Raw genomic sequence first — 13,632 nt, forward strand, 5'->3', positions numbered from 1 at the left:
AGTAATGGATAAAAGATGTTGTACATACGACAGTAGCGGCCTTCAGGGCAGAAATTTCCCATGATGCCGTCTGCTGGGTCTGGCCGACTGGAGCCAGCATTGCAGTAGTGGCCGGAGTTACATGGGCCAGTAACAGAGAACAGACCTGGTAATTTGAACAGAATTTACTAGCTTATAGCAGAATTTAGAAGTACCAAATTCTGAACTGGAATTAAAGTCATGTTTGAAACCAATATAAACTCTTCAAAAGATAAAAAAAAAATATTAAATTATGAATTTTTTGTTTCAAAACTGCTAACCTGTTGTCCCGCAGTAGCTCCCTTCTGTGCAGGCGGTTTGGTTGCAAGATCCTGTGGGACAAAGATAGCCTGCGGAGCACATATTTCCTGTGATACCGTCGCTAGGGGTGGCACTCTGAGCTCGTAGCGCGCAATAGTAGCCTGTCGGATGAAAGAAACAACAAATTGAGACAGATTGTGCTGTTTCTGCTGTTTTATTTTGATATCCTAATAAAAAGCTGCTTGTTTAGTTTGTATTTAAAAAAAATTCTCCAATGTTATTAATGCTGAATATAAATGGAACGATATGTACATAAGCAAAACATCTTTAAAAATGGAAATCAGCTTTCTTGACATATAATGCTCCAGACACTCCGGATGACAATACAAAAATATTTGTTTATGTCATATTTCTCACAATTGTTGATAAATTATCTTTTTATTAGTTGTGCTTTTCTTCACTTTTTAATTTTGCTTCTTTTTTACATTAATTATTATAACTTTTAAAAGGGAATTCTACGGTTTAAAGTTTGGTATAAGTGACTTACTTATCATTTACTATATTACACTGGGAACAATCAACATTGAAATATCAACTTACCCTGAGTGCAGTCCCCGCTAGGAGCACTCAGTCCTACGTTGCTGCAGTGTTTCCCGCATGGACAAGGAGTACAGTCCCCTACGACCTGGCCGCCAATGTTGTTACGATACGTTCCCACAGGACAAGGGTACTCAGTACTGCTGTTGGTTCCCGGCGGGCAGTAGTGGCCGATAGGGCACGGGAAGTCCTCAAAATGGGTCGTGTTGTCTGGGCAGTAGTATCCCGTGGGACACTCGAAGCACTCCGCCTGCTGCGTGATGTTGTTGTACGTTCCCGCTTTACACGGGTATGGACTGGAGGTGCCAGAGGGACAGTAGTGTGTTGCGGGGCACGGACCACCAACTAGTGGCTCATCACCTGAAAACACCATCTTCTTTTTAGCTTTCTTTAATTTTTAAAATGCAAAATTAACTAATAGAGAATACAAGGCACTGACAACCGTTTGAAGGAAAAAATTGTTCATACTCTTTAAGACCCAAGAAATAAAGTTGTAATGAAGAGAAAAAAAAAGATGCACAGTACTAAGTGATATCAAAAATGGCTTTAAACTTCTAACTGAAACCTTTATATGAATAACAACTTAAAAAGTAAATTCATATATTCTATGATAGAAGATAATTTAACACTTTATTATTGAATGAGTCTTACAACGACTAAAACTGGGCTTAATGCATGTGCTTAAAGTGTTGGCCTTGATAAGCCTGGCACTTTCACAAGCACTTTTAGACGCTTTCCTCCTGCACTTGATTTTCATTAAGAAGAGCCTCCCTTAAACAAAACAATGCCATAAAAGGTAAATATGTCGTCCCTGATAAGACTGCACAGGCTAGTCTGGGATGACACATAACACACATAAATTCAGCCCAGTTTTCCTATAAAACAGCTTATATGAGTCGTGTTCTGAAAAAACTGGGCATAATGCATGTGCGTCAAGTGTTGTCCCAGATTAGCCTTGTGCAATCCATACACTTTCCGCTTTTATGACATTTTTCGTTTAACTGAAGTCTCTTCTAAGCAAAAATCCAATTTAGGCGGAAAGTGTTGTCCCTGATTAGCCTGTTAGGACTGCACAGGCTAATCTGTGACAACACTTTACACACATGCATTATGCTCAGTTTTCTAAGAACACGACTCATATGAACTCACCTGCTTCTAGCTTCCACATCATGACATATCACAGGATGATGAAACTAAACACACTATTCAATAACTAGCATTTTGTGTTACCTGTTAGAATACCTAGGCTAGGACAAATAAAATGAATATTACATAATTCAAGATGATACAATTTACACATTGCAAGATATACTCCATTCACAATTTTAAAGTAGAAATTGATCCTGGGCCCTAAGGCGCTCACCTAAGACCCTAAGGAACTAAACTATTCTGACCAGGTCAGGTTCAAAATAATGAAGTACTTTATGAAACAATAATATTTAAATTTACGGCCACAACCATTGTCAAACACTTTGACTTCTATAGTATTAACTAGGTTTCTACCAGAACAATATAAAGAAAACTGCCCTGCCACCTAGCAGCCATGTTTTGCAACAGACAAGAAACATTTTAAAACTCTGCCAAGATATCATTTGAACAAATTTTCTTACCAAATTTCATGAAGATTGGACTATAAATATTACTTCTTCAATGTTAAAAAGGTTTTACTAAAGACACTAGAGCCATGTCAGGAAAACTGCCCTGCCCCCTGGTGGCCATGTTTTTCAATAAACAACATCCATTTTTTAACTCGGCCAAGATATCCTTAGAACAAAATTACTGTTTCATGAAGATCGGACTAAAAATGAGACTTCTACAATGTTTATAAATTTTAATTAGAACCACTAGAGACAGAGACGGAGAACTGCCCAGAACTGCCCACTTCCCCTGGCGGCCATATTTTTCTGCAGACCACAACCATTTCCAAACTCTGCCCAGATATCTTTAGAACAAATATTCTGACCAAAATTCATGAAGGTTGGACAAAAAATAATACTTCTAGAGTGTTAACAAGGTTTTACTATAGCCATATAAGGAAAACTGCCCTGCCCCCTAGGAGGCCATGATTTTTAACGGACCAGAACCATTTTTTAACTCAGCTCAGATATCATTGGTAAAAAATTTATGTTCTTACCAAGTTTCTAGATGATTTGACAATATATTTGGTCTCTAGAGTGTTTACAACGTAAAGGTTGACAACAGACAACCAACAAAAAGTGATCACAAAAGCTCAACAAGAGCATGTTAAGCTCAGGTGAGCTAAAAAGGCAATCATTCTAAAAATAGGTAATAATTCTAAAAATAGGCAAGAGTTATGGTTCTTGTGACTGGGATAATCCTGCAAGTTGATACCTCTAATAATTTATAGATCTGCCAATGAGAAAATTTCAGTACAACAATAAACAAAAGGAAATAACTCTAAAACTAAAATAAAAGGAGCAACAATTATTGTTTTTTGGTATGCAAATCACCATAACGAGATATACATAGCTATAAAGTTTCAAGTTGATATCTCTTATAATTACAAAATATGCTCCATAAAAATACAACTTTTAAAATAAACAAAGAGCAATAACTCTATAATACATGTGAAAGCTATGGTTTGTGTGCATGGCACACACTTCAATTCAATCTACCCATTGAGTTTCAAGTTGATATCTCTTATAATATTTGAGAGACATGTATGCTACAGACAAGAAATCTGGAATTGAACGGAAAGACAGACAACTTGAAACCAGTATACCCCACCCTTACAACTTTATTGTGAAGAGAATTTAAAAATCGTTCTGTAAATTGGGAGTAAGAGTTAATAAGAAAGCATAAATTTATTCTTTCTTTTTAAAGTATTTGAAAACAACTTAAAAATTAAAGAGAATGTGGAAGCAACATTACAAAAATTAATTTAAAAACATGCAATACGGTCTTTTAAAATATAATTAAAAAATAATAAGTTGATCTACAAAAAAGGTTACATTAATATTTAGGTCATACATCCATCTTTTCAAGAATTCATCTGTTCATAAAATTAATTAGCTGTGTTGTATTTAAGTGAGACATAAAGAGTATATAAAACAAAAATATTTCAGACAGAACCATGACAACAAAACTGACTGGTGAATTTTGAAAGTATTGTCTTCATTAAATCACAGATAAAAAAAGAAAGGATATCAATAAAAGTAACTGACCTGGAGGATTAGGTATGTTGTTACCCTGGAGACAGTAGAATCCCGGGTCACATGGCCCAGACGGCTGACTCAGATTGGCCGATCCACAGTACTTGCCCATGGGACATATGAAACAGTCGTTGAGAGCCTTTCCCAGCTCAATATTCCTGTAGGTGGTGTTGGGGCATGCAATAGGGTCCTCGGTCTGGATGGGGCAATAGAATCCTGGTGGACAGGGGCCGCCTATACCAGTAGAGGTCGCGTTTGTTGGCGTGGCAATGCTGCAGCCTGCAAGCAGCCAGTGATAGAAGATAGTTGATATCAACACAGTTACTTTGTATTGGTATTAAAATTGTGAAATCATAAAACAGAATCCTAATCATTTTAATCTGAAGTTTTAAATTGTGAGTTCATAAATAAACATCTCTATTTGAAATCAGCACTATATAAGTATATGCATATGGAAAGAAATTAAGTAAACCACTGTAAATTATTGTAATATTCCAAAAAGACAATAACAGATTATAATCTTAACACATTTTTTTTTTGAAATGATAATATCTATAAAATGAAATGAAGTTTATATCCATTAAATGAAGCAGGATTAAAGATTATACGCTATACCTCACACCTCACAAACATCCTCCACTCACCTGACTTGCAGTAGTATCCCGGGTCACAGTAGCCGGTTCCTGTATCGTTCTTGGAGTAGTCAAAGTTGATGGCTCCCAGCATGTGGCAGTAGTAGCCTCCAAGACACTGACGGCAATCACTCACCTCGTCCATACCTTGGGTTTATTTATATGAGCTTTAGGAAACCTGGGTTTAATGCATTCCAACACAGGCTATTCTGGGATGACAATTTCTGCTTGTATTATATTTTTCGTTTTAATGAAGTCTTTTCTAGACAACTGCACAGGCTAATCTGGGAGGACACTTTAGGGAAATGCATTAAGCCCAGTTTTCCCAAAACAAAAGAAAGCAGAGTGGGCACTATTGCATTGGGTAGAGAAAGAAATGTTAAGCAGAGCCAACAGTAGTGTACTCAACACTCAAAATGTGTTAATTAGCCAATGGTATTGACTAGATCCATACACTAATTAGCTTGTCTCTGAAAAAAGCAAGGCTGAATGCGTGTGAGTAAAGTATGATACCAGATCAGCCTGCACAGACTTATCAGGGACAACACTTTCAACCTAGCCTGCAAAGACACTTCACACACATACATTAACCCTTTCAGTGCTGGAACCGAATTTTGAAGGCCTTTGCAAACAGTTTGGATCCAGATGCTATTCTGATAGTATTCTTTGAAAAAAATCGAAGAAAATGCTAATTTTAGAAATTCAGCAGACGACATTTTAGCAGAAGACAAATTTCCCAGCATGCAAAGGGTTAAGCTCGTTTTACCAGAGTATAGTTCATTTAGTTTGCTCTGCCTATTGTTGGTCTATGGTGTAAGTTTAACCATGTAAACCATGCTCTATTATTCACTTATGTTCAGCCTTATCCATTCTTAATTGTAAGTCTTTCTTCTTTAAAGACCCTTATTAACAAAATACTTCTTTATTTGATTTACTATATCTAAACCGCTTAGATAGATAAGATAGATTCAGAACTGCTTAGTCATCGAAACACAATCAATGTCCAGGATCATATATGACTCATAAGAGAATTGTACTTTAACAGTTCACCTCTGTCTGGGTTGTAAGTTCCAATAGGGCACTTGACTTGCGAGTCCCAGGAAGTGTTGACCGGGCAATAGTGTCCGCGGTCACATTTGTGCACGTCTTTGTCGCCGTAGCAGAAGAACCCGGCGGGGCAGTCAAAACAGGCTGCCATGTTTGTGACATTCATGTATGATCCTTTTGCACAGGCAAGTGGTGATGCTGAAACAATTTAAAAGAAATATAAAAATTATTTATGAAAAAAAAATGCATTTCAGTTGTTCAGCTGTTATTGTGGCTTTCATCATAATGTCATGAAACAAACATCTGTACCTTGGGTGTATTGAGAGGGTTAGAATTCCCCAACCCCTTACATGCATACAATTCTTTCTTCTTTTTTTTCAAACTTGCATGGACATAAATAGTCGTCTCCTATGCTTAGAATGTCACTGGTTTTTAAGTTTTAGTATCACGCTCATTCACAATTACAATCTTAAGTGTGATATTACACAATTTTACAGGCAATAGTGGTAAAACATTTAACTAGATAAAATGAATCGACCTCTTATGCCCCTATTTACCTGATACTAACCTACACAGATAACACTACATCTAAAGCCTACCAGTTCCCTCTGGACAGTAATGGCCGACTGTGCACACTTCGCCTGTCAGTCCACCATCAACCGGCTTGTCCGTGTAGGCTCCCTGCCTGCAGTACCATCCAGGGGCACATAACCCATTGGGCGCAGTGAGACCACCACCCCTACACACTTTGCCTCCTTCACACAGCGTGCAGTTTTCAGCAGCCATGTTACCAGTGTAGTTTGAGTACGTTCCATTGGGGCACGGGAAGTGAGCGTAGTCTGGCGTTTCTATTGGACAGTAGTAACCAGGAGGGCAAAGGTCACCATAGGATTTGTTGACAGGATTCCTAGTGTCTGAGCCGTTGTAGCAATAGTGTCCAGGGTCGCATTTCACATCTGGAAATGAGAGACCGTTCATTTCGCATGCCCATCCAGGGGTGCAGGTCACACAGTGACTTAGTTGGTACTGACCCTTACTGTTGTGGAATGTTCCAGGCGGACACGGTGTTGGCCACTCACTCTTCAAGGGGCAGTAGTGACCTTCAGGACAGATAATGGGGTCAGTGGTTGCAGTGCCGTTACAGTAAAACCCTTGAGGGCAGTCGATGCAGCTTTCCGAGAGTCGCGCAGGCTGATAGGTGCCTCCTGGACAGGGCTCCATCTTAAATGCTCCTGCTAGCGTGTAGTATCCAGCTATGGTCTCGTGCTGTGTGGGGACACCGGCACCACCTGTGCAGTAGTAGCCTGCTGAACACTTTTGCGTTGCATTCACACTGCTAGAACCGGCACAGAAGAAGCCAGGCTCACACGGTATGCAGTCAAACTTGGTTTTAGCTCCAGCCACATTGACATACATTCCCACGTCGCACGGGGAGGGGGTGGCCGAACCAGCAGGGCAGTAGCCTCCTGCTGGGCACAGACCTCCCGTCAGGCCGTCTGGTGGAGCAGAGGTGTACGCTTTCTCACGACAATAGAAACCTGAAGTAAAATACATATAAAATAAAATGCAATGTCTAATCGTTAACACAAAAGAAATTTTATTTAAGCATAGTCATTTTAATTTGATAATCATTAAACAAGTAAATGCCATGTTAATGCAAAGTTTACAATGTTTTTTTGAAGTATATTGTTTTTTTCTATGAATGTACTACCTTGTATATTGAATGCATGAGTAATGTTATAAGATACTAATATGTGGCACATTTAGCATGCAGTAAAAGACCTTCAGAATAAATAATAGAGTGAAAATGTGTCTGTACCTGGGTCACAGACGTCCGTTGGATGGGTGAGGCCGATGCCATCACAGTAGTAGCCTCCAGGGCAGGGGGTGCAGTCAGTGTCTCTACGGAGATTGGTGGAGTTGCCATAGTGACCAAGCGGGCAGGGCTCATAACTGATACTGCCCGTCACGCAGTAGTAGCCTGAAGAACATTGATAAATAATAAAAGAATTATACATAATTCACAGTCACACATTTCAGTGTGGGGGATGTGTGTAAATGAAGTAGCTTTTTATATCTCATATGCTGAATAATTTCTGATATATAAAAAATAACATAATCTTTGTACAACTATGAAGGTTGTTCTCTTGCTCTGAATTCTTCATTTGAATAAATTCCATAACTCAGAGCCATATTTGCTTACTCGAATATTTCGACTATATCATATAGTCTTCATCAGCGATGTGCTGGTCAGTTGAACGAGTCACGTAAAGTAGGATGGAGAGAATTGTACACAGGCAGAAGTTCCAGATCTTCCTGTTTCACCTACGTAATCGTTTTTGCATTGTTCACACTGTATGTAATAAACCACCCCACACTTTTTCAATTTGTCTGTTTTGTCTTTAACGCTAGTTAATTGTTGTCTGATTGAGTTATATGGTAGATGGTACATGTTGACACCATATTTCTTGAATGTTAGCTTCTGATGTGCCCCGGATGTATGGCATACCAATATTGATCTTTTGGTTTTTGTTGTTGGATTTATCAGATGGTGTTTTGTCTTTCTTCTTTGGGATCGTAAACATCCACTCTGGATAACCGTTTGCCCTAAGTGCAGTTTTGCAGTGTTCAATTTCTAGTTTTTGGTCATGTTTCTCACTTGCTATTTTCTCTGCTCGGTGGAATAATGTCCTATGTTTATTACATACAGTGTGAACAATGCAAAAACGATTACCTAGGTGAAACAGGAAGATCATTGGACATAAGACTGAAAGAACATGTAGCCAGATCTAACACGGCCATATATGAACATTGCTCCCACACAGGACACAAGATTGATCCAAACAACACAAAAATACTAGCATCTGAGGACTCGCATATCAAACGTCAAGTCAAGGAGGCAATAAACATTTAGCAACGAAGATCGTCGCTAAACCTGGACGATGGGCTGGAACTTGTGTACAATTCTCTCCTCGTGTCACGTGACCATCCTACGTCACGTGACTTGTTCAACTCACCAGCACATCGCCGATGAAGACTATGTGATATAGTCGAAATATTCATGTAAGCAAATATTGCTCTGAGTTATGGAATTCATTGACTCAAATAATCTTTGTAATTAAAAAATGTGTACAGGCTTAAAGTGGCCCTTTCACAGATTTTGGAATATTTTGAAGTTTGTCATTAAATGCTTTATATTGATAAATGTAAACATTGGATCTTAAAAGCTCCCGTAAAAAATCTAGAATAAAATTAAAAAAAGGAAAAAAAAGTAGCCGGTACCAGGGCTCGAACCAGTGACCCCCCGAGTCCTGGAGTTAGTCTGAAGTAAAAACGCATTAGACCTCTCGGCTATTCCGCCGAGTATACACAGTTTAAGTATTTTATACCTTATATAAGCAATCTTCGTAGTTTCGTAAATTTAAACGACAACAACAGAACTCTCCAAATTATTCAATCGTTTCGCGTTGCAACGCTTTATAATTTTTAGGTTTTCAAATTGTCAAAAGATACATATAATGGCTATATTGGACTATGGTAAATGTTCAGTAATACTGTTACCTCACAAATATCATAACTAAAACAAAAATTTGCGAATCTGAAACAACTTTTTTCAATTTTGTCAATTTACCAAACCGTGGAAAGATCCCTTTAAACTTTCTGGCATAAACAAATTTCAGAAAGATAAATATAGTAACTTCTTAATGCTGTCTTTGTTGTCAGTACATACTTACTATTTAGCAAATAAATCATGTTATCAATTGAAATAATTTAATCAGAATTTATTGACTGTGAAAAGTAACAATGCTGTACCTCTAGGACAATCCTTGGGCTCAGCCAGACCTTCATTGTCGCAGTAGAAACCCGCCTTACACTCCGCACAGTCCTGGAAGGATTCCTTGGCCGAGCCGTTCCTATAGAAACCGATGGGGCAGGGGAATGTGTACATGTTTGCTGTGCCAAGGGGGCAGTAGTATCCTCCTGGGCAGTCTGCAGTTGGAGCTGTCAGTCCTTCGGTTTCACAGTACTTGCCGGCGGTACACTGCGCACAGTCTGACACCTGCTTGAGGCCTTTCTCTGGGCTGAACGTGCCTGCCGGGCATGGAACTGGCCAAGGGTTGACATCGCCTCTGGGGCAATAATAGCCTGCACGACAGGGGTTTTTCACGACGTCAGGCATGTATGACATGTTGCCTGGACACTCTGTACCAGCTGGACAAATGAGCTCGGAATTCATGTATGCCATTGAGGTGGCGTTCTGGTTGCAGTATCTACCGGGGTCACACCCAATGCAATCAGTGGCACCTGTGTCCGAGTAGTTGCCTTTCTCACACACAAGTGGTTTGGTCATTCCTGTAGTGGGACAGTGATAGCCCGCAGTGCAGAAATCACAGTCATTGAGCTGGGTGCCTTTTGTATCAGCACGGAAAGTTCCTCTGAAAACAATACATACTTGTAAAAATGATGTGAAATTAAGCTCATTGCTTTTGTTTTTTACAACATTCTAATTTTTTATATTATAAATAATCCCAACTATAATTGTTTATAAAAACAACTTTATTATGATTTATAATTATCATAATTCTTAACCATAATTGTTTTACATTATGCTAAATCTTTACCTAAGTTATTTGCAATTATCTTTTATAGCATGCTGAATATTTACTGTAATTGTTTACAATTTTATATGATATATTCTTACAGTAATTGTTAACAATTGTTTGTTTTTTCATATTAAGGTAAGTTTCTTTGACATGCGTTTTTTCTGAAATAATCAGTTTCACTTCTAATTTCTTTTTTCAATTGCAGATAACGCACGTTTGGAACTATTGACGCCACTTTCCTTCCTTTTGGGAGTATTTTTCGAAAGGCAAAGAGGATTTTGTAATTTTTCCTCCTTTGGGAAAGTGTTTTTTACAGGTACTGAAAAAAGGAAAGAGATTGCTGAACTACACATACTTAGTGCAGGGTGTTGGTGCTGTGGAGCCTGCCAGACAGTAGTGTCCTGCTGTACAGTCCTTACAGGACTCCCAGGCTGTGAGACCAGACTCTGGGGAGTATGAGCCCGCATGGCATGGGTAGAATGTCGCTGTCGGGGTACCTGCACAATTTTATTTAGACATGTTGAATAAAACTGATCAGGGCTTTGATGAATAATACCTATAGTTATCAAACATTCCAAATTATGTTCAATTGCAAAGGCAAAATCAGTTATTTTTTGTTTTTTAATTGTAAAAAGTACTAAGAAAAGAATGACCTCTTGTGAAGAACCATTAGTTTATGTTACACTGTCTAATGCATATGAGTAAACTATATCCTCCCAAATTAGTCTGTGCAGTCCACACAGGCTATCAGAAACATCACTTTCTGCCTTTACTGGACTTTCACACAGAAGAGACTCCCATTATACAAAAGTACCATAAAATACCAGTAGAATAGATACATCTACATGGAATACCTGATCAATCATATTAAGTTTTGAAAGTACTTACCATCAGGACAATAATGTCCTGGGGCACAGAGCGCAGTAGGTTTAGAGGACCCCTCCAGGCAGTAGTATCCCCGAGGGCAGACGGTACACTGCTCTACCTTGAACAGGTTGGTCAGGTTGGCGTAAGTTCCCGCTGGGCAGGGGTACTGGGTAGGTGACCCAGTCCCTGTGGGACAGAAGTGGCCAGCACCACAAGCTTCTGGTGCTTTCTGTGTGCCACCCGTTCCTCCAGTACAGGCAAACTTCTGCGGACATTGCTGACACTGCTCTACCTTCGTGAGATTGGTAAAGTCCGTGTACGTTCCGGCAGGGCAGGCATATTCGACCTGGTTGGCTGCATAGTTCTCTCCAGGACAATAGTAGCCTGGGGAGCAGGGGGAATCTGGGAAAGACAGCCCAGCTTTTGTACAGGCTTTGCCTTCTAAGCATTGCACGCAGTCAGACACATTCCTCTTCTGGACGTCAGGATTGAAGAATCCAGCGGGACATGGTATCGTGTTTGCAGTTCCTTCTGGACAGTAGTAGCCCGTGGGACAGCCGATGCAGTCGGAGATGTCATTGGAGTTTTCTGCCTCAGTGTAGAAGCCTGCAGCACATTTGGTTGGTTCAGCTGATCCTACCGGACAGTATGAGCCCCTGGGACACTTGTACTCGTCATTCTGGGGGTTGTCAGTGCCAGCAGGGCAGTGTCGGCCCGCGGGACATTGCACACATGCTGCATCAGAGGTGGAGCCAAGATCTGGGTTGTATGTCCCCCCTCGACACGCATTGTTTTTGTATGTTCCAGTCTTCGCTGGGCAGTAGTGGCCTCTGTGACATATCAGATCATTGGTAGGCTGACCTGCCGTACCTTCAGGACAGTAGAAGCCCTGAATACAATCCTTACATTGTGTATCTACAGTGAAACCTCTAGCATCACCATAGGTGCCTGCTGGGCATGGGGTCTCCACCTTGCCATCTGTACAGTAGTATCCCATGGAGCACTTGGCCAATGGGGGATCTTGCTGTGTGCTGCCTACTGGACAGGCATATCCTGCTATACAATTGGAGCAAGTGATAGCACCAGCAGCGCTCCACTGCCCTTCTGGGCAGATGACAGGGTCCACGGCACTGTCAGCACAGAAATATCCAGCAGGGCATGTCTTACAGGCCTGTAGTCCTCCTAAACTGTATTTGCCACTGGCACAGGCTGTGCCAAGTTGGTTGTTTAGTGGACATTCTTTGCCGGCTTCACATTCAGTGCATTGCACTTGTCCTGCTAATGAGTAAAAGCCTCGACCGCACTGTGTTTTAAAGTCGTCATATATGGTAGGGCATTCATAACCAGCTGGACATTCTACACATGCAGCTCTCCCACCTTCACTGTAGAATCCATCTGTACATATAGTCTTAGTGTCTGAGGTAACACTTGGACACTCATACCCTGGCGGGCAGTCAGTACATGCAGTCTGGGCTTCCAAAGCATACTGGCCGGGCTGACAGGTGATGATTGTGGCATGGTTGACATCGGGGCATGCTGTGCCTGCTTGGCATTCTGTGCAGGCTGTTTGTTTCCCTGTTGCATAGAAGCCACTGGCACAGGGAGCCTTGGTTGTCCCATCCTTGTCAGGACACTGCCAACCTGCCGGGCAGTCAGTGCACTCAGTTGAGCCTGCGTAGGCATACTGGCCTGCGTCACAGTCTACTGGGGCAGTGATAGTGGCTGAGGGGCACTTAGAGCCTGCAGGACATCTGGTGCAGGAACCGTTGCCTGCTGCTGCATAGAAACCTGCAAGAAACAAGCAATACAGTCAGTTAACATTTTCCAACAAAGAAGTAAAGTGAAAATAGATATTTGCAAACAGCATAAACCAGAACAGCCTGCGAGTAACTCGCAGTCTGTTCAGGTTTTATGCTGTTTGCTGCTCATCAGTATCTAAGGCCAGGGTTGGAATTAAGCCTTTAAAATTTGAATCTAGTAAGAAAAGTCTTTAATTAAAATTAATTTTCTGAGGGACTATAAAGGCGTGAAAATACGTATCTAAGTGGTAAAGGGTTAATTAAATTGTTAACCAGTTGCATGCTGGGAAATTTGTCGTCTGCTAAAATGTTGTCTGCTAAATTTCTAAAATTAGCATTTTCTTTGATTTTCAAAGAAAACTATCAGAATAGCAAACAGTTTGGATCCTGATGAGACGCCACGTTCTGTTGCGTCTCATCTGGATATAAACTGTTTGTACAGGCCTTCAAAATTCTGTTCCCGCACTGAAAGAGTTATCTTAAATGCTTGATTAATTTTTCTTAATTATGATGTAGACTTTACCAACTCTTTCATAAATACATACATTTATTTGACCATAAATAATACCATTCAATGAAGACAACAGTACACAAGTACCTAACACAGCAGACCTGAAACCAATATGAAGCAATG

General features: G+C 40.3%; 1 protein-coding gene across 1 annotated transcript in view; it reads right to left on the reverse strand.

The window, feature by feature from the left end:
* Positions 1-13,632, reverse strand: part of LOC127877824 (zonadhesin-like) — a 43,764-nt gene that overhangs the window by 14,328 nt on the left and 15,804 nt on the right. The window contains 11 exon segments of the mRNA XM_052424083.1: positions 29-145; positions 300-440; positions 880-1,236; positions 4,062-4,328; positions 4,694-4,828; positions 5,732-5,926; positions 6,328-7,266; positions 7,548-7,709; positions 9,542-10,164; positions 10,688-10,829; positions 11,221-12,987. Coding sequence (XP_052280043.1) covers positions 29-145; positions 300-440; positions 880-1,236; positions 4,062-4,328; positions 4,694-4,828; positions 5,732-5,926; positions 6,328-7,266; positions 7,548-7,709; positions 9,542-10,164; positions 10,688-10,829; positions 11,221-12,987 — 4,845 coding nt within the window.

This window comes from Dreissena polymorpha, chromosome 4 (assembly GCF_020536995.1).
Source record: "Dreissena polymorpha isolate Duluth1 chromosome 4, UMN_Dpol_1.0, whole genome shotgun sequence".
NCBI lineage: Eukaryota > Metazoa > Mollusca > Bivalvia > Myida > Dreissenidae > Dreissena > Dreissena polymorpha.